The following is a 21,822-nucleotide window of genomic DNA, read 5'->3' on the forward strand; positions in this document are numbered from 1 at the left end:
TGGATGATGTGTTGTCTGCCCTACAATCCAAGCCTTTTGAACCTAGGGCCACAATGGACTTGAGACTATTGACTTGGAAAACTGCTTTCCTTGTGGCCATCACCTCTGCCTGCAATGCAGGCGAACTTTGTGCCTTACGAAGGGACCAGCTGTCCGGGAAAGCAGCCAAAGGGCTGATAAGGCAGCTAGTTCTCAAACAACCCCCTCCCAGCACATCAAAGTCAGTGTAAGCTACACAGTCCTAGAGAGTTGCAGTAGCTTTACCAAAAGGGATTACCAAAAGAATTGTCAGACGGTCCGAGGTTCAGGGTAACAGATAGGCAGATCGATGAAGCAGTCCAAGGTCAAGGTTTCCGGGTAGTCAAGACAAGAAGCCAAGGAGCCAGAGACAGAGTCTTTCTCCTAAAAGAGTCAGATATCCACTGGCAAAGAACCACACATGCTCCAGGTGCTTAAGAAGGCAAGGAGCTGGCCTTCATAGAATCATAGAATCGTAGAGTTGGAAGAGACCACAAGAGCCATCCAGTCCAACCCCCTGCCATGCAGGAAATCCAAATCAAAGCGTTCCCGACAGATGGCCATCCAGCCTCTGCTTAAAGACCTCCAAAGAAGGAGACTCCACCACTCTCTTAGGGAGTGTGTTCCACTGTCAAACAGCCCTTACTGTCAGGAAGTTCCTCCTAATGTTGAGGTGGAATCTCTTTTCCTGCAGCTTGGATCCATTGTTCCTGGTCCTGTTCTCTGGAGCAGCAGAAAACAAGCTTGTTCCCTCCTCAATGTGACACCCCTTCAAATATTTAAACAGGGCTATCATATCACCTCTTAATCTTCTTTTCTCCAGGCTAAAAATCCCCAGCTCCCTAAGTCATTCCTCATAGGACATGGTTTCCAGACCCTTCACCATTTTAGTCGCCCTCCTTTGGACACGGTCCAGTTTCTCCACATCCTTTTAAAATTGTGGTGCCCAGAACTTGACACAATATTCCAGGTGGGGCCTGACCAAAGCAGAATACAGTGGCACTATTACTTCTCTTGATCTAGACACTATACTTTTATTGATGCAGCCTAAAATTGCATTGGCCTTTTTAGCTGCCGCATCACACTCTTCACTCATGTTCAACTTGTGGTCTACTTGGACTCCAAGATCCCTTTCACATGTGCAGTACCTTACATTTCTCTGTGTTGAGTTTAATTTTGTTAGCTTTGGCCCAGCTTTCAATTCTATTCAGGTCATTTTGAATTTTGATCCTGTCCTCTGGAGTATTAGCTATTCCTCCTAATTTGGTGTCATCTGCAAATTTGATAAGTATGCTCCCAATTCTGTCATCCAGGTCATTGATAAAGATATTGAATAACATTGGCCCCAGGCTGTGCCTGATTACGAAGACGCTTCTGATAAAGCCTCCGAGATCTTCGAAGGCCCTCTCTTTCTGCTCGACGCTCATTGAAGGTAGGCACACTGCCCAGATCCTCCTCCATGTCCACAGCCTCAGCACCAGGCAAACTTGACTGCTGAACCTCTGGAGGGGCCATAGACTCTGCTCCAGCAGAACTAGGGCCAGCCTCTGGCTCCTCCATTACAGGTTCAAGCCCCTGGGGCTCTGGCTCCTCCATTATAGGTTCAGATCCCAGAGGCTCTAGCTCATCCTCTGAGTCCTCCAAGCCATCTTCCAGGCTGGGCATGACACCGACATATAATAATGATCCATTTCCGAATTGTAAAACAGATTGGGGTCGTCCTGGAACACCTCCTTACGTGAAGAACGTGGGACCGGTGTAGGTGATCGAGGTCCTGAAGACCTGGAGTCCTCCCTGTCGGAGTGCACGAAGGGAACAGTCATCAGGCCCGACAGCCTAGGAGAAGCATCACCGCTGGTTGGCTTACGTGAGGATTCTACGCCCGATGGGGCCCGGGAGGACGAAGTAGAGGTGTGTGATTTCTTATGAGTCTTTGAGGATTTTGCGTCACTGACAGTATGCTTGTTCTTAGGATCCGATTTCGGTTCTGAGGGTGCCCCTACGGACTTAGTCTTCTTCGGTGCGGGCACATCAGATGCCACATCGGTCTCATGCCCCCTCTTCTTGGAGGCCTTAGCAGTCTCAGTGTGGTCGTCCCAGCCTGTGGGCGGCCTTGAGGTCGGGTCAGCTGTCCCAGGTCTGTCCTTCTTAGAGGAGGACTTCGAGGCCGGGGCCTCGGTGTTGTTTGCCCTCGATTTCTTGGAGGAATCCTTGGTGACCGAGACAGCGTTAGGGACCAAAGGTTCGGCTGGGACCTTGGATTTCTTGGATGCATCCTTCGGGATGGAGGAGGCCCTATGGGTTGGAGTCTCGGTGGGGGCCTTGGAGGTGGTCCCCTCGCTCGACGTCATCTCAGCAAGAGCAGGTGCCGACTTCGAAGATGAACCCTCAGTCGATGATTTATGGGGGCACTTGGAGGGCTTTGTGGTGGCACTGAGTTTTTCAAGACCACGGGCTATATGGCTGGCAGCACTGGGCTCCGGGGAACCACGGGCCGCGACAGCAATAGGCGCAGACACCACACTGGACAGACTGCCATGGGCAGATGCAGTGGGACCCAAAGCCGATGCGGCTAGGGCCAAAGCTGGCCGGGAATCCCTTTCCTGGGACTTGATCACCCCTTGAGCAATCGCCAAGGTCAGGCGGGACTCACGGTTTTCCCTGGCCTGCGATGTCATCGATTTGCATAGCAAGCAGGCCTTGGCATCGTGGTCCCTTCCCAGACACAGGAGACAAGAAGAGTGCGGGTCTTGGACCGGCACTTTGCCGCCACAAACGTCGCACTTCTTAAATGGAGCTGGCGACATGATGTCAAATTTGACAAGTTGAAGACGAAAAGCAAAGCCTAAGTCAAACGAGCCGGAGCGGTCAACAATGCCCGGGGTGGTCAGAGAAAACAACGTCAAAACAGTCCGAGGTCAAGTACCAGTGATTCAATGGAAGCAAAAAGAGCAAGCGAAGTTCCCTAAAGCAGCTAGCGCGGCGGAAAAAGGAACTGGGGAAAGAGCGGGAATGCAGGGGCCTTATAACGGGTGGGCGGAGTTACCTCCAAAAAGTTTCTATATGTTGCAAAGTGTACTTTGCCCAGTGATTCTAGAAGTTTCCGAGCAGCACTGCACAGGCGCAGTGAACCCCATTTGTATGATTCGCAGAGACCACAAAGAAGAAAAGAGGAAAATTGCTTTGCAGGGAGACGGAGTCAATCAAAGAAGCCACTGGTCAGTTTGCAGGATCTAAGAAGGTCTGTGGATGAATGACACTCTTGAAGTCTGTCATTCATAGGTTGTCAATTTGTCAAAGCTGACTTGAAGGAAATTAGCAACAGCAGCAAGATGGAAATACACCCATTAAATGCAAAGTGAGAGAAGAAATTACAACAATCTTGATATTAGAGTAGATTATTAGACTGTGACATATGCATACCTTCTAAAGGATCCTTGTTCAAACCCAACTGGCTTATAATATATCTAGGGATGTCAGTTTTAATGCCTTGCCCCTCTTTTGCATGGCCTTCTGCAGCTTCCAAAAGATAGTAAAACTCCTCAGGATCAAACTCCTGATAGGGAGAAAACAAAAAACATCCATTAGTTTGCCTTGTTTCTGTGGGGGGGAAAAGATACTGTTTACTTAATTTGGTTGTGAATTCTTATGATGATTTCCCAATGAAAACAATTTTGAAGTATTAGGAGCTCCATATGCTGAAAACATAATAACTGCCGCAGACATTTTCAAATGTCTCATCATTATAATTATAATTTTATTTATTGTGCCATGTCAAAGCAAGGAAACCATGGATTCCGCGTACTTCAACCCTACCCTCCACAAAGTCACTTAAAGAAGCATTGCAAAAGTTCAACACTTGTTTTCCTTCATGGCTAAAGTCACTGACCCCTGTTTAAGTGCCAATTGTTAACAGAATATACTGAGCTACAAAACAGAACAGGAAAATAACGTTACAGGTAAACTTGGAAATGTAGTTCTGTTGATTTGGCTACCACAAATTTCTTCTTGTCCTGTAGCAGCTAACTAATGTGTATTAAAGACTTCAGTCAGAACACCACAGAAGGTAGATGGGAAAGTATACCAAAAACTGCCCCCTCCATCTTTGTACAGCCATATAAATTGTGTCGTAGTTGGCCTAACAAAAGTATTGCTTCAACATGGGCTTTATGAAGCCAAAGTGAATTAGAAAAAGAAAAAGAAATACAAAAAACACCCCAAGTGTAAAAAACTCATCAGTATCATCAGTATTGTGTTAATACTCTTATTAGGCTAAGCACATAAATCTATTACAACAATATAAATTTTATTCATACAAGCATATGAATTTTTCATTATGTATAAAATTACATAAGAAATTTTCATTATGCATAAAATTACATCATATAACCTCCAGAATTAATACAGTGGGCTCTCAGTATCCATGGGCTTGCCATCCATGAATTAAAACATCCGTGGATGGCAAGCCCATTGCTTTCAATGGGCACACGTTGCACCTGTCATGAAGGACGATGGGACTCCAGGTCCCATGTGTTTCCTTATCCGTTTGTGTGAGGGGCCAGAATGGATCTCTTGTGAATATGCAGGGTGGACTGCACTTAGTAATTAACCTCCAGAATTAAAATAGAGTTAATTATACTAATATACTAGTACACATAATTTAAGTAAAGGAATACCATGATTAGAAGGATTTCATGCTATTTTATAATTCAGCCAATTTAATGATCCCAAGCAGTAATGCCTCAAGAAATATAGGTAATTCTTCTGATCCACAGACTCAAATATTTCATTTGCCAAACTTGTGGTACAAGAAGGTGACATGGTTAGTTGCACTGTGCTCAGTCTCCACAGAGGATAATTTCATTGGATAAGGTCTATTGTTAAGTTTAACATGCATTTACGAGATGCAATATAATAATAAAGGCAGGGGAGAGAATAAGGAACAAATGATTATTGTGTGTACAAATGCATTTATTTCATTTCACTCTTCTACATTTGGGGTCTAGGATGATTCAGTATTTCATTGCTACTATAATAGCAATAATATCAACCAAGCACGCTACTGGCCTAACAGTCACATGGACTTACTTTACACAATGGCAAAAGAAGAGTGTGAACTGAAAGTGGGATATCTTAGCACTATGCACTTATCATAGAGAGATCACCTCCTGCCAAGTTTTACACTGTCAGCTCAGTAGAGATGAAGGATCTATATAGATGGTCTGTCCCTACAGTATTTTTCCTCACATCATTTCCTCTCACTTCCCCTCCCTAGCTGATATATCTGACATTCATTGAGGAGCCTTGAGCATCTACTCTCATTTGGCAGAATCTAGATGGCATAATGATAAGTCCTAGAGCTTACAGAATACAGATGGAGAAAATCCAATGATGCATGTGATTGAACACTAGCATGTGCTCACCAATGAACTGACTTATTTGTTGTAAAATCAGTGAAGAAGCACTACTTTGCAGTTTCCGTTTCATCTCTCTATGGCCCGTTCCGCACGGGCGTAAAGTATGTCCCCAGGACGTACTAGAGTTAGGAAAGGGCGTGCTTTACGCATGCCCCTAACCCTAGTACGTCCTGGGGACATACAAAATGGCGGTGCCCGTTCTACATGGGCGCCACCATCTTGACATTGCAGACGCATAGCGTCCACACGTCCTGCAACAGAAGTGACGTTGTGAGTGCGCCATTGGCCACTTGTGGTGCCACTTCCGGGGCCCAAAAAGAAGCTGCTTTTTGCAGCTTCTTTTTGGTGCATCTGGGAACCGCGCGGTTTGACCGCTGCAGTTCCAGGACACAGCAACCGGTGGCGCCAGCAGAGCGCCCATTTTGGGCGCTCTGTAGCGCACCTATGTCATCCTATGGAATTTTTCTGGGTGGTTCAGGGCCTGTTATATACTGGTTCAGAGGGGATTGTTCAGCCCTTGGTAGCCTGCTATTCTGGATCCCCCTCCTGCGTAACGGAAATACTGTGTATGTTCGAGCTCCACTAAAAACAATGGGGCTTGCGCACGTGGTGCAGTGTGGTGCGATGCATGTGCCATGGGTGTGTGCACCACTGCTGCTTCCATCACGTGGCTTCAGCATAAGCTGAAAGTCGCATATGGCATGCCCCCGTATGGTGCGGACGCACTGTATTTACATTTTATAAAAATAAAAAAATGTTTACATTTTCTGAGACTTTCATTCAATTGTTTTAACAGATTAATCACAAGTGCCTGGATGAACTGTAAGATCCAGTTTAATTACTTAAGTATTTTAGTATAGATTTAGTATGGCTTGAAGAAGTGGACATATCCTTTCCTGTGCATCTGTGACACATTGTTCCAAAAATGTTGTTTCCCTGTTGTCACCACTGTATTCATTTGCCCAAAGAATGGGCAGTGGAAGCCAAGTGTATGTAGGCCAATATTTTTATGCTATTCCCTCTGGGTTGAAGTGAGGGGAGAATACAAGTACTGATTCTCTGCATAAACCCTTGATATAATTGTTTATGTATACTATGGTAGCACTGCCTTATTATGTTCTTTATGAATTATACTGCTTTGCATTTCCTAGTTACATTATTATAGTTATATTATTTTGCACTTCTTTTCTAAGTCAGTTTGATACTTCTTTGGTTGACCAAAATTGACTGGAACAAGAATTTCAGAACTGTAATAAGCACAACTAAACATAATGGTTATAATTATAGACAGATTTCATTTCTCAAGGAATACAGTGCACCCTTGCTATCTGCGGTGATCCATTCCAGACCCCCCCCCCCCCCTGGATAGAAAAAAACACGGGACCTTAAGTCTCATTCTTTTCAATGGATGCATGCTCCTGCTCGCAACACCGCATGCACATGTGCCCACTGGAAAAAAATGGGGTTTGCCATCCGTGGAAGCTGAAACCATGGATGGCAAGCCCGTGCTTGGTGTGGGCATACTGTATAAGCAAACATGTGTGTGTGCACGCACACACATGTACCTCCAAATTGCCTGTTGACTTATGGTGACCCCATAAGTTTCATAGGGTTTTTTAAGGCAAGGAATACTCAGAAGTGGTTTTGCTAATTCTTTTCTCTGAACTATGACAGAGTTTCTCTGAACTCTGACTAAGACACCTGATATTTATTGGTGGTCTTCTATAGTAACTAGTAGTAACCAGAGCTGAATCTGCTTATCTTCCAAGATCAGAGGGGATCTGGTGATTTTGGGGTATCTCTCTATTATTATTTAATGTTACAATGGTCAAATGCTAGAAGTAATGCTACAGTACTTTAGGATTTGGTAAACAATTCTTATTTCAATTAAATTTCCCAAGGATTCTTATTTATTTGCATGATTTGCATTTTTAAACTAGGTCTTGGGAGTTGACCAACAATAGTGCTAGTTGTACATAATTTTTAACCAAGATGGAAGGAAGTGTTAAGCATCAGAGATAAGAGATTGCAATCCCTTGGACTACTCCTGCACATAAGACTTTTCACATTATAGTAGTACTGATCCTAAAATGGATTACTCTTGAAAACAAAAGCCATTCTTGACCAGTATGGGTTTCTAATGTACATTAACTGGAATTAAGAGGATTCATTAAATAGTACAGTGCACCCTTCACTTTTGCGGGGATCCGTTCTGGACCCCCCCTCCTGCATAAGGGAAAAAACCACATATGCTCAAGCCCCATTAGAAGTAATGGGGCTCATGCTCATGGCACGCCTCATTACTTCTTCTAGGGCACAAGAGGAGTTTTTCCGGCACGGCTTCCAGCACATCCTAGAAGCTGCATATGGCATGCCCACGTATAACGCAGGCACTCTGTACATCTCACTGATATATATCTCACTTACATTCCTAGTTCCCAAGAACCAGAAAGTTACGTATGCATTATATAGACTGATATGATGTCTTTTACTATGAGCTGCATTGATCTGATAGTGATGTGAATATATACATATCCCCATAAAAGGATATCTGTGACAGCTGCTGGGTGTGAAGTGTATTGGGTAAGTTTTATCTGAAAATTTCCCAGACCAACTGCTGATGCAAATCTTCTTTGCTCCTTGGAGAGCTGCCCAATTAAAAACATTTTTTCTGTAACAAATGCTGACAGGCAACTATAAAAAAATGAAGATTATAACTTCACCTTAAAAATTGGCATTTATTTTCTTTTGCATTATTTTTGCCATAAAGCCAACAGATAACACAGAATGGACAAAGTAGAGATGTATGTTGCCATGTCTCTTACATATGTCTTAAAGCAGAGTAGACTAGCTTGGTTCAATATTTCTATTAAACAGAGAATGCTTCATCATACTTTAAAACTCCTAATACCAATATTACTCTTAATACCAATTTTACTTCTAATATGTGGAAGCAAAGCTTATCATCAACAATGTTATGGAGTTTGTGGTTCAATATATGCAAACTTTGTTTCATGTACAAAATTATTAAAAATATTGTGTATAAAACTACATTCAGGCTATGTGTATAAGGTGTATATGAAAGATACATGAATTTTATTTTCTGACTTGGATCTCATCTTTGGGATATCTCATTGTGTATATGCAGATATTTTAACATTTGGGGAGGGGGGGACTCAAAATCCAAAATATTTCTTGTTCAAGTATTTCAGATAAGGGACATTCAACCTTTTAGGATTCAGTGAAATCCATTGTGGCTGTTCTATTTGTGGTGTTTATATATAATTTGTTTGTTTGTTTTTTCTTTACAAGCTTTCAGAGTTAAGGTTTAACATTTTTCACAAACATAGATTTCTGTAAATTATTTCTGAAACGTCGAAAAACTAAATAAACCCTAACACTGTAGATCACTGATAATATATCTACCTGAAAGGTACTTTGCTTACTACCTACAAAGGTTGCAACCAAACTTGTAATAAGTCAATGTAACCAAAATATGCAGGTCTTAAAAAAAAGATCTGGATGTTATGCAAACCTGGACAGAGAGATTAACCCACCCACCACCCACTCCCATTTCCAGCCAGCCAGGGCTGTAGTACATGCCAGGCCAAATCCTGAATAGCAGCTGTTTTAGCATTCAACGACCTGGCATTCAGCAGCAGCATTTTTATGACAGCTAGTAGTGCAGGGGGATTTCAATGTCCACGCTGAGACTTCCTTGTCTGGAGAGGCTCAGGACTTCATGGCTTCTGTGACAACAACGAATCTGTCCCAAGTGGTATCTGGCCCTACTCATGCTGCTGGGCACAATCTAGACCTTGCTTTCTATGCTGGGTGGGGGGATGGTGATCTTGGTGTGGAGCAACTGTCCACAGTCCTGTTGTCATGGACAGATAATTATCTGGACAAGGTTAGACTCACTGGGACTCAGAACCTCTGCAGGGATAGGGGACCAATTAGGATAGTCTGCCCCAGGAGGCTGATGGATCCAGGCAGATTCCTAGTGGCTCTTGGGGAGTTTCCTGTCACCTCGGCAGGAGATTCTGTTGAAGCTCTGACCAACCTCTGGAATGAGGAAATGGCTAGGGTGGTGGACACAATAGCTCCTTAGTGTCTGCTCTTATGGAGCCAAACATGCCCCAAAGTTTTCCAGGGAGTTGGTGGTGATGAAGTGAAAGAGATGGAGATTAGAGCGACACTGGAAGAAAACTCAAAGTGAATCTGACCAAACACAGACTGGAGCATATTTGTGGCAGCATTGGCAACAAGGAACTTATTTTTTGCTGCCAGCATTGCATATGCAGGGATTTGTCCTGCAGAGCTGTTCCAAGAGATCTATTTCACATATGCCCTCAAGTAGAAAATGCAGACCACTTGGCAGCCTCTTGTGAAGAATTTACACAGCACTTTGTAAGTAAAGTCACTCAGATCTGCTCTGACTTGGATGCTATAGTTGATACAGTGCCAGAAGATGTAACCTTGGTTCCCGTTTGTCCAATGTCAATTGATACTTTTCAGTTGTGCAGTCTGATGATGTGGACAGGATCCTCAGAGAGGTGAGAGCCATCTCATATGTGCTAGACCCTTATTCTTCATAACATATTAAATAGGCCAAAGGATGATTGAGTGGATGAAGGGCGTAATTAATGCCTCTCTACAATAAGGTAGCATTCCAACTTGCCTAAAGGAAGCAGTTGTGAGACCTGATGAAAAAGCCAGCCCGGAATCCCACCATAATGGATAATTATTGCCCAACCTACCATTTTTTGGGCATATGGATAATTACTGTGGATAATTATTGTCCAACCTTCCATTTTTGGGCAAGGTGCTGGAATATGTGGTGGCTTCCCAACTCTAGGGGTTTCTGGATGAAACAGTTTGTCTAGATTCACCTCGATTTAGTTTCAGGCCCAGCCATGGAACAGAGACAACCTTGGTTGCCTTCCTGAATGACCTATGCAGGGATCTGGATGTGGGAATGTGTTCCTGTTAGTTCTGCTGGACCTCTCAGTGGCTTTCAATATCAATGGCCATGGTATTCATCTGGGCTGCCTCTCTGGGATGGGACTTGGAAGTACGGCTTTAAAGTGGCCCCATTGTTTCCTGGAGGGGCAAACCCAGAAGATGGTGCTGGAGGATGCCTGCCCAGGGTTCTGTTTTGTTCTCTATGCTATTCACCATATATATGAAACTGATGGGAGTGGTCATGTGTAGTTGTGGAGTGCAGTGCCATCAATATGCGGATGGCACCCAATTCTCCTATTCCTTTCCACCCCAATTCAAGAAGGCTGTCCTGGTCTTAAATCAATAATAGACTGGATGAGGGCAAACAAATTGAAATTCAATCCAGACAAGACACAGGTGTTCCTGTGAGTTGGGAGGAAGATCAGGTAATAGGGATTAGATGTGTTAGATGGGGTTACATTTCCCCTGAAGATGCAGGTTCACAGTTTGGGTGTACTTCTGGACTCAGCTTTGAACTTGGAGGCCCAGGTTTCTGCAGACTAGGAGTGCGTTTGCACATCTAAACCATGTACACCAACTGTGCCAGTTCCTTGACACACTGGATCTGGCCACAGCGGTACATGCCTTGTTTACATCCTATTTTGACTACTGCAACACATTCTACTTGGGGCTGCCTTTGAAGAATGTTCAGAAACTTCAACAGGTCCAAGTCAGACTGTTAACTGGGCTAGGCTACAGAGAGTACACAATGCCCCTGTTAAAACAGCTCAATTGGCTGCCTGTTTGTTTCTGGGCATGATTCAAAGTACCGGTTATGACCTATATAGTCCTATATGGCTCAGGTTCAGGTTATTTGGCACACAGAGGCGGGTTACCCGCCCCTTTCCCCGGTGTATCGGGGCCTCAGCCGCCAGAACGGCAGCCGCTGAGACCCCGATCCGCCACCGCTTGGCCCCTTTCTCCCTTGCTTCGCTGGGCGCAGCCGTCTGAAGGCTGCACCCAGCGACGCAAAGCGGCGCCGCAAACCAGGAAGGAGCTCCGAAATGGAGCTCCTTCCTGGTCTGCGCTAAGGGCGCACTAGGCGCCCTGGCGCGGAGCGAGGACGTCATGTCCGCGCCGCCCCGTATAGAGCCGGCGCGGCCGTGACATCCTCATGGCGGTGGCCATCTGGAACGGCCGCCGTCGTTTTTTACGTGCAGAGTGGTGTGTAACCTGCCTAAATCTCTCTGTATGAGCCAGCTCCAATTCTGAGATCATCAGGTGTCATGGCCAGCCAAGATCAGCTCTCGGAGGATGAGGAGGAGGACGAGCCTCCTCCAGAGCAAGAGCTAATTGAGGCTACACCAGGTGGTACCGTATATTCCGGCATATAAGACGACTGGGCGTATAAGACGACCCCCAAATTTACAACTTAAAATAGAGTATTTGGCATATATTCACTGTATAAGACCACCCCTCTCTTCCACGATAAGTCAGAAAGGAGCTGAAGGCACACAACAACAACAGCAGCGACAGAGGAGAAAGAGGGGGGAGGAGAAAAAAGGAGAAGGAGAAAGAAGAAAAGGAGGGGAAGAGGAGGCAGACTCCACTATACTCTGAGGAAGGAGTGTGTTCCGTGTTTGAAATAACAGCATACACAACATTATTTCACCCGCCCCGACAACTCCTCCCGCCCTTCCTCTTGGTGCATCTACACTTTAGAATTAATGCAGTTTGACACCACTTTAAGAGCTGCTGCTCCATCCTATTGGAATCCTAGGATTCGTAGTTTTATAAGGTCTTTTGCCTTCTCTGCCCAAAGAATGTGGGGCGCTGCTCCAAACTACAAATCCCAGGGATTCTGTACAGATGGAGCCGTGGCAGTTCAAGTGGCTCCTATTGGAATCAAAGCCCAGGAAGCTTTGTGCCAAATAGAAATGTGTTAGGCTGCAACTGCACTGCAGAAATAATCCAGTTTGACACCCCTTTAACTGCCCTGGCTCAGTGCTATGGAATCCTGGGAATTCTAGTTTTCTGAGACATCTCAGCAAACTTTGGTGTGACAACAAACTACAATTCCCAGGATTTCATAGCACTGGGCCATGGTTAAAATGGTATGAAACTGGATTGTCTCTGGAATGAAGATGCAACCTAAATTGGATCCAAGACACACTGCAGAAATAATCCAGTTCAAGACCACTTTAGCTGCCCTGGCTCAGTGCTAGGGAACCCTGGGAAGTGTAGTTTTGTGAGACATTGAGCCTTCTCTGTCAGAAAGAGCTCTGGTGCCACAACAAACTACAATTCCCAGGATTCCCTAGCACTGAGCCAGTAGAGTTGAAGTGGTCACAAACTGGATTATTTCTGCAGTGTGTTTTGGACCATGGTTATTAAAAATACTCAAGATCCAATCCATACTGCAGAAATAATCCAGTTCAAGACCGCTTTAACTGCCCTGGCTCAGTGCTAAGGAACCCTGGGAATTGTAGTTTTGTGAGACATTGAGCCTTCTCTGTCAGAAAGAGCTCTGGTGCCACAACAAACTACAATTCCCAGGATTCCCTAACACTAAGCCAGGAGAGTTAAAGTGGTCACAAACTGGATTATTTCTGCAGTGTGTTTTGGACCATGGTTATTAAAAATGCTCAAGGTCCAATCCATACTGCAGAAATACTCCAGTTTGAGACCGCTTTAGCTGCCCTGGCTCAGTGCTAGGGAACCCTGGGAATTGTAGTTTTGTGAAAAAGAGCTCTGGTGCCACAATGAACTACAGTTCCCATGCATCTGAGGAAGTATGCTTAAGTCTAGGAAAGCTGCCAACTTTTCTTTCAGTGAGTCTCAAATGTGCTACAAGACCTATCTCTCTATCCTCATCATCACCATTATTGTTATCATTAAATCCAAATGCATCTGCAGAAGTGGACTTAAACTGGCAACACTGATATAAATAAATAAATAAAGGATAATAATAATAATAATAATAATAATAATAATAATAATAATAATAATATACTGTAGACTGTATCTCTGGGGCTGGGATCTGGAAGCATGGAGGCAATTCCCTTGAAAAACCAGGGAATCCTGGGAATTGTAGTTTGTGAGGGCGGGGGGGGGGGCAACCACTGTCCTCTCTCTGATTGACTTGTTAGTGTGACTCCATCCAAACAGGATTGGTTGCTCTGTAGCTTGGCTCTCAGAGGGACTCAGGGGCTAAGAGAGAGAGAGAGACCCTTTTCTGAGGGTGGGGTGGCGACCACTCTCCAGCCCTCTCTCTGATTGCCTGAAAACTGTGAGTGTGTGACTCCAAAGGATTGGTTGCTCCGTAGCCAGCCTTGCTCTCAGGCTGGAGGGAAGGTAGACCTTCTGCTGTCCGAGGACAGGAAGGGAAGGGAGGGAGCAAGGAAGGAAGGAAGAGAAGAAAAGGAAGAAAAAGGGAAGGGAGGAAGGAGGGAGGGAGAGAAAGAAGGAGGGGAAAAGAAAGGGAGGGAGGGAAGGAAGGAAGGAAGGAAGGAAGGAAAGAAGGATGGATGGAAGGAAGGAAGGAAGGAAGGAAGGAAGGAAGGAAGGGGGAAAAGCAAAGGAGGGAAGGAATGGAGGAGGATGCTCCTTTGCCTTTGAGAGAAGGCTTCTCTGCCGAGGGCTCTCTTTAGGACCCAGGGGCTTTCTGGAGTACAAGACGACCCCCACCTTTGGGGAAGATTTTCCAGGGCTAAAAAGTAGTCTTGTACGACGGAAAATACGGTAATCCTGCTCTGCCAGGTCCCAGCTGTGCTCTCCCAGCCCCAGAGGAGGAGGCCCAACCAGGTCCTAGTGCTAGTGAGAGGCCTCCTGTGGTGCAACAGCCTAGTGGTGACTCTGGGGAGGAAGCTTGCCTGGAGGTGCCTACTTACAAACAGAGAAGGGCTGAGAGTGCTTGCAGGCACAGATCCAAGAGAATTGCAGAGTCAATTAGCCAACCAGCCTCAGGTGGCATGGGGAAGAGTTTCCCTTACTTAAGCTGTAGAGGCCTCCACTCAGTGTTAGAGTTTATTGAATGATCCCTTGGTGTGATGGCTCCTGGCACTGGCTCCTTGTATCTTGACTCCTTGTTGCTTTGACCTTGGACTGGACCCTTGTTATCTTCTGGCTGCATTGACCTTGGACTGCTTTGACTACTCTGACTCCCAGTATCCTGATTTTGGCTTGGCTTTCGGATGGCTCTGACTTCTGGTATCCTGACTTCAGCTTGGCTTCTCGGACTGCTCTCATGCTTACTCCTTGCAAGGTCTGTGTTCTGCTTCCACTTGCTGGGCTAAGCCATTCTTATTGGTGTGTGTCTGTGTGTACTGGCTGCAGTCCAGGACATCAGGAGATGCTCCTCCATCATAAACAAGGTTGGAGGGGACAGGAGAGAGGCCCTTTCTCAGTGGTTGCCCCTAGACTCTGGAACTCCCTTCCCAGGGAGATCAGAATGGTGTCCTCCTTGTTGTCCTTCTGACCGAAAGCTAAGGACTTTATCACATGGGCAAATAAGACAGGAGCATAGCGAGATGCTCCTGTCAATAGCATGCAATAATGTGAAGATTATAACAAGACGTTGTGCAATATTGTGATTATCCTGTGATTATCCCATGAATAAAGAGGAATTCTAGCATTGTTTTTTATTCACTACTTTTTATTCACGCTCCCATCTTCTTTGCCTGTGTGATGAAGTCCTATGACATTTTTATTCAGACTGGCCTTTAAAAGAGAAAGTCTTTAAAGAACAGATCAGAGATGCTGTACTGTTTTAACTGTACTGTTTTAAGCACTTTAAAAAAATGTATGTTACTCTTTTAATGAGTGATGTATTTTAATATTGTAACAGTTTAATTTAATTTTAATGCTTGCTTTTGTACATTTTTAATTGTATTCGTTCACACTGTAAGCCACTTTGAGTCCCAATTTTGGGGGGAAAGCCGGATGTAAATAAATGAATACAACAATAACCACCAGAAAGCAAAGGAGTTTGATTTCACAAGTTTGGTCTGGCTTTCACACACTTGGTCCCAGACAATGAAAAAAATTAACAACAACAACAAGAAAAAACCAACCACAATTACAACACTATCATTTCAAGGCTATTGAGGATCCATGCCTAACTTGCACTTCATTAGACTGTATTTAACAAATGTATTTAACATTTTGCAAATGTACCAAAAGCAGCAATACAAAACTAATACACTCCACTCATCCTTTGGAGGCATTCCACTGAGCTTCAATGGCAATCCAAATATTCACAGTGATTAAAGTAAGCATAATCTTACCAAGCATTCAAGTAGGCGAGCAGGACGTGCAATGACAATAAGTATCTTTCGGACAAGCTGCTTAATAAATGCCAGTTCCCCACTTTCTGATCGTTCTTGAGCCTGTCAAAGAAATAGTCTTGATATTTAATACAGACACAGAAAAAACACTAATATGATGAGCTAAATCAAGATAGCTCTGAATTATTGTAGAATAATCATTTCAACACAACCCACATCCTTGAAATACTGATGACAGACCCACGCATAAGCCAACCAAAACTGTTCATATTATATTAATATAACTAATATTCATTGTTTGACCTCCATTAACTAGATTTCTTTGGACAGGATGAACAAATCTGCAACAAAGCCACTGATCTTTGTGAAAGTAGAGGGCAGGAGTTGGGGAGGAGGTTTAGTAAAGTTCTTGCAAGACTTTTAAAAGTTATGGCCCTTTTCAATGTGCTGAATTTTATTATAAACCACATGGATTTACTGAAAAAACAGGAATAAGTTGATTTCAGCAGTAATTCAGAAATCTTCATGATAGCTGCAAGCATCAAAGATTGAATTAAGTTCAAACCATGATAATGCAGGCACCACTGCACTCTACAGCACTAAACAGGAGATGAGCACTGTCAGGCTGACTGTACAAACTGTTTGTTATGTCATATGTTTGTGTCTTGCTTTCCTTCAAGCAGCACCTTATGGACCATCTGTCCAGCTGATACATATATGGAATGTATTCAACAAAAGTATTGCTATGAAATGACATACGTGCTGATTTCAAGACATAGTTTACTGAACCCAGTAAAGAATTTTTAGATCTGACCTATGTAATCTGAATATATATACTGAATGAGTATACATTTTGGTTCCATCTCCATTGTATAAGAAGCAAGCAGTATACATATTTTGGTGAAAAGACAGCAGGTGAATGATATAAAAGAAATAAATGGGATGCTAAGTTCTACACATAATCAGAAAAGAAATGGAAATAATATTTTTTTTTTCAGAAAGCATTTTTCAGAAAGGTTGTAAAAAAAATTGCAAGAGGTTTTGTATAGCATTCCAAATTACTTTCTAACTTTTTTTCCCCTACCAATAAAGAATAGACCTAATGAATTCAAAGAAGCCATATGTTGCTTCTTCTGGCTGAAAGATATTGACGTTCCTTTGTTCATATCTCAAAAAGGTGCTTCTTTGTTTGAATAATAGAAGCTGCAGGAGAAAGTTCAATCCTATCCACTTTTTATCTTCCACTGTGCTAGGTGGATATTCATGAGAATGAAGGTGAAACAAACAAGTTAAAATTTTATTAGCTGTTCCCTGTGACTGAATTACTAGAGAGTAACCATTTAAATTCATTAGATAAAATCTCTAACACATAAACTAAATAAAGTATTTTAAATTCAAACATTTTAAAAGCAACACTGAACAACAGCTGTGTTCCAGTATTGCAGAAATGATGTAGACTTGAAAAAACAAAACAGGGTAAATTATTTTCAACATGTTGGTATCAGCTGTAGATATCTAGCAAACATCAGCATGCCTAATGCATTTCTATTTTTATCAGTGGCTTAAACCTACAATATTAGGTGAGCTTGGGAGCAAACCATTCTATGAAAGTAAAAGAAGGGTGCCATAGAAAAATATTAAACTCAAATTGACCTTGACCTTAGAAGTACAAAAAAATGTCAGCTAAATCAAGCTGCTCAGATGCCTTGTGACTTTCCCTAGCCTTGCAAAGAAATCACAATGTGCCAAACAGCAGGAGACTCAACTATCCACTGAATATCACAGCTGGGAACTGACAAGAAATGCATCATCAGAAACCCAAAGTGTATTCCCAGAATTTAGTTCCAACAAACAGCAGGCTTCTCTGTAGGATTTATGTTTGAGATGAACACAGTAAAGGTGGCACAAAAGAGTTTTCATACTTGGAAATAAAGGATACAGAAATGAAAACCATAAAAGCTCAGTTTGAGCCCAAAGATATCACTTACAAGAGGACTCTGGAGCCACTATCCCCCCACAATTTAACGACAATAGATTCATCCCATGAACTCAGATCATGATTAAAAAGCCCCATTCTTAAAAACTAAAGCAATATTTAAATATACAATTATATCTGTTATCATGCTTAATGAGAAACATTCAATAATATTTCCCCAAGGTATACTGCATGCATAGTAGACCATGGTGAGGGATGAACTGAAATCCTATGTAATAATTTTGGCATATAATTCTTCATCATCAAATACTCTGTCATATGAATACAAGTAACATGTACACATGTGCATTGGTCCCTGAACTATAAAATCTCCAGTTTTTGCTGGAATTAAAAAAAAAAAAACAAAGTGCACTAACTAGCAAGATAACTGACAGACAGTCCACAGCAATAAAATGCCATGAAAGAAACAAGAGAGCATCAGATCAAAAAAGGGCCAATAATAATCTGACTATGTCCATTACATATTCTTAATACTGAAGCAGGACTCTCTTCTTTTCTTTTCATTAAAAGAGAATCCTGCAGCACCAAAGGATTGTTATTTTCTAAGTGAAAAGCAAACATTATATATTTAAATTTTAAAATCTATATAAGCTTGCTGAATTTTAGGATACAGTTACTATAAACCCTTGCCAGCTTCTATCTTTGAGTTAATCAGCAGGATTATACAGCTATTTATACAGCAGCTTAAATTTCTTTCTAGTTCCTTTTATTCAACTTTTGTTCAACTCATGCAAATATTTAGTAGATCAAACAGCATTCTATTTTTTAACAAGAGAGAAAAATATAAGCGTATTTTATCTAAGATACAGAAATAATTTATTAAACTACAGTACTCTCTATGGGAACATAAACTGGGTTTATGTGCTTCATAAACCCATTATTCTAAAGTTAAACACTCAGAGGTCCCTTAGGCAGCTGCAAAGGTCACTGGTCTTAACAGAACCCCTTAAGGAATTGTGTGTTTTTGTGCATTTATTTTTGTAAGGCAGTGGTAATAAATATCTTCAGATATATATTTTCTTAATCCAATATACCTCACCAATTTCTAAATAACCTTTATGTAGTAGTCCTTACCTCTTGCAGGAGTTTATCCAATTTGTGTTGTAATTCAAAGAAATATCGTGAAGTGATGAGACCCTGATGAGATTTATCTAAGCAATCACGAGCCAGCTCAATGATCTGATGATGGGTGAAACTCAGCACTCCATCTGCCAAGGGAAGGACGTTGTCAGGAGAATGGTTGGTAATAATCTCCTGAAGCCGTTCTTCCATCTGAGCAGTAGCCTATACAATAAAAGTTGTGTAGATTCCTCAGTGTATTATAAACCATGCTTGGGCTTTTAAATTAACATTCTTGCAAGTCAAAAGTTTATAGTTTAGCTCCTGAACTGTCATATATGATATGGGCTATTTTAAAAATAATAAGTAAAATTATAACAAGCCTTTATAAGGAAGTAAAATATCATCTCCTTCCCCTAAACTCTAAATTTGAAGCTTCAGATATACCAATAATGTCATTAAATATCAATATACAAGATATATTTGTAAAATGGTTTTTAAAGAGAAGTATGGAAGTGGAAGAAGGACTCCCTTTCTTTAGAAAAGAGCCAGTAATAATACAGTTTATGCAGATTCAACAGTGTTGTACATTTCACTTCCACATGTACTGTATACACAAATGTCTGTCAGTGCCTTCTTTCCTTTGAAGACCTTTCACATTTCCCACAAATCCTCGAAAAATTTAGACTTCATGAAGAACTGTAGCATGAAGAGTGAATGCAAGCTCTCTGGGTCTAGCATGTTATCTTTCTGATACAGATCAACTGCATGGATATCTAATTTATAGTTTGAAAAATACTGCTGCTTTCTTACAATCATTTTTTATTTTAAAAAGTTAATCTGACATTTGAAATAAAACAAAACATGCTAGTTTTAGGATAATGATTTTGTATCGTTAGGTAGGGTATACATTGAATAATCTGCATTACCTTTGGGAATCTTTCTTTGTATACATGGTTCATCATAATTATTTCATGGTCACAGCAGGCAGGAGAACGTCCAGGGCTGCAAGTAAAGCAGATTATGCTCAAATCTCATCGTGAAAGAACTAAAAATGAGGTTTAACTCTGTGTATGTGTATGTAAATAATAATAATAATAACAACAACAACAACAATAATAATTTTATTTGTATTTTCCCACCTCTCCCTGTGAATAATAAAAATATCTCTCTCTCTCTCTCTCTCTCTCTCTCTCTCTCTCTCTGTGTGTGTGTGTGTGTGTTCAACTATTTGTCCATTTAAATGACCTCATGGATTTCATAGGGTATTCTTGGGCAAGGAATATTCAGGAGGTGGTCTGGCTAGTTCTTTCCTCTAAAATATAGCCCACGACACCTGGCATTCATTGGTGATCTCTCATTCAATACTAGCCACGCTGACCCTGCTTAACATGGGCTTTGGTGCCTATCAGTATGCTGAAGACACACAAATATATTTCTCCATGCCTTCAAAAACAGGTTTAGCTAAGGAAAGTGTGTCTCCTCTGAATGAATGCTTGGAAGAAATAATGGGGTGGATGAAGAAAAATAAATTGAAACTGAATCCAGACAAAATAGAGGTGTTTACTATCAAGGGTCCTAATCTGGGGATGAAGGTGTGCAAATCAGTTCTGGGTAAGGTTACATCATCATCATCATCATCATGGCCCTCAATAAAAATTACTTATTAAAAATAAAAATAATATTTAGACATATACATATGTTATTTTACACTTTACTATATAAATATGTTTAATGTTGACCACCTTAGATGACACAGTCAAATTTGACATGGCGTTCTCTGTGTAAAAGTTCATCAATAACAAACTATTGTGGAGCAAAGTACAGTCTGCTCTCGCTTTACGCGGGGAATCCCAATGGGGCAAAAAGCACGTACGCTCAAGCCCTCTTGGTTTGTTAGTTTTGAAAGTTATCATATTCATGTTAAAGACTGTAATCATTGCTAAAATAGTCACCATCTTCTTTGTTTTGCCTTTATATAATTTTTGACATTTGCATGTTTTCTTAGCCCCACCTGCATCATTTATCATAGTTCCCTCCTCATCCATCTAGTCTTTAGGGTGAGCAAAACAGTAATGTCTACCAGAATTTTATAAACTCTTTGGCATCGGTTTTCTTTGCTTCATCCTTTACATCCTTTGTTATGTGCCTCTTTTACTCTTTACTTATCCATAGGTCATATAAAATTCATAATATTGGCCCCCAAACCTGCCCTTGACTTATCACAAATCAGAAATACACTGCGCAAATGAGTATGACAAAATTCACCTGACTTGGCTCAATAAACTAAACTCTCATCTCATGGAATGAAATTTACCAGCCTGTGGGTGGCAGGATGTGATTGTGACTCTTGGACACCAGCTGCATCATACACACCAGACACTGGCAACCGCTGTTCTTTTTAAACTGGGCCAGAATCTTCATGATCACCTAATCCTATTTTTCCATGAAACTTTTCCCCTAATTTGAGATTAAGCAACAGAGGGTGATAACTGGATAAAACAGATGCGTGTTCCTCATTCATACTTCTGACTACATTGCATTTATTAACAAAATGCTGCATTCATGATCTGTTCACTACCTGAATGCTATGAGATAACAGATCTGTATAATATTACAATGAGTTGCAATCTGCATACCAGTCTAGTCTGCACATGTCAGAATAATGTCAAGAATGTGACTCACTACAGTATTATACAATGCTGCTGTCCCACAAAATTCAGATAGTGAACAGAGTTTATGTATCATGAATGCAGCACTTTATTTAAAAATGCAATGTAGTCAGAAGTATGAATGAAGAAGAAACGTTCACAAAACTGAATTTTCTCTAAATTTAGGAATTCTGAATCATTTATCTGTCACACAGATTTTGAAAGTATAGATGAGTCTTCTTTTCAAATATTTTGAAAGCTTTTCTACTGATGTACCCAAACTAATGTGAAGAATATTAGCTCCTGAAACTACTAAACTGAAAATTATAAACCTAATCATAAAGGCCATGATTTGAACACAGTTGTGTTTAGGGTTAGTGGAAGAAATTTCAGAAACATGGGAATTTCAAACAGCAGATTTAAAATACAATCAGTGCTACTTTTTATTTCTC

The 21,822-nt window shown here is 41.8% G+C and overlaps 1 protein-coding gene across 8 annotated transcripts in view; it reads right to left on the bottom strand.

The window, feature by feature from the left end:
• Positions 1–21,822, bottom strand: part of MAST4 (microtubule associated serine/threonine kinase family member 4) — a 351,856-nt gene that overhangs the window by 58,956 nt on the left and 271,078 nt on the right. For all 8 annotated transcript variants that reach the window (XM_042450935.1, XM_042450934.1, XM_042450933.1 and 5 more), the window contains 4 exons: positions 19,649–19,724; positions 18,735–18,944; positions 15,665–15,766; positions 3,442–3,574 (listed from right to left, as the gene is read on the bottom strand). In XM_042450935.1, coding sequence (XP_042306869.1) covers positions 3,442–3,574; positions 15,665–15,766; positions 18,735–18,944; positions 19,649–19,724 — 521 coding nt within the window. The remainder of the gene's footprint in view (positions 1–3,441; positions 3,575–15,664; positions 15,767–18,734; positions 18,945–19,648; positions 19,725–21,822) is intronic.

Source organism: Sceloporus undulatus, chromosome 2 (genome assembly GCF_019175285.1).
Source record: "Sceloporus undulatus isolate JIND9_A2432 ecotype Alabama chromosome 2, SceUnd_v1.1, whole genome shotgun sequence".
NCBI classification, from domain to species: domain Eukaryota; kingdom Metazoa; phylum Chordata; class Lepidosauria; order Squamata; family Phrynosomatidae; genus Sceloporus; species Sceloporus undulatus.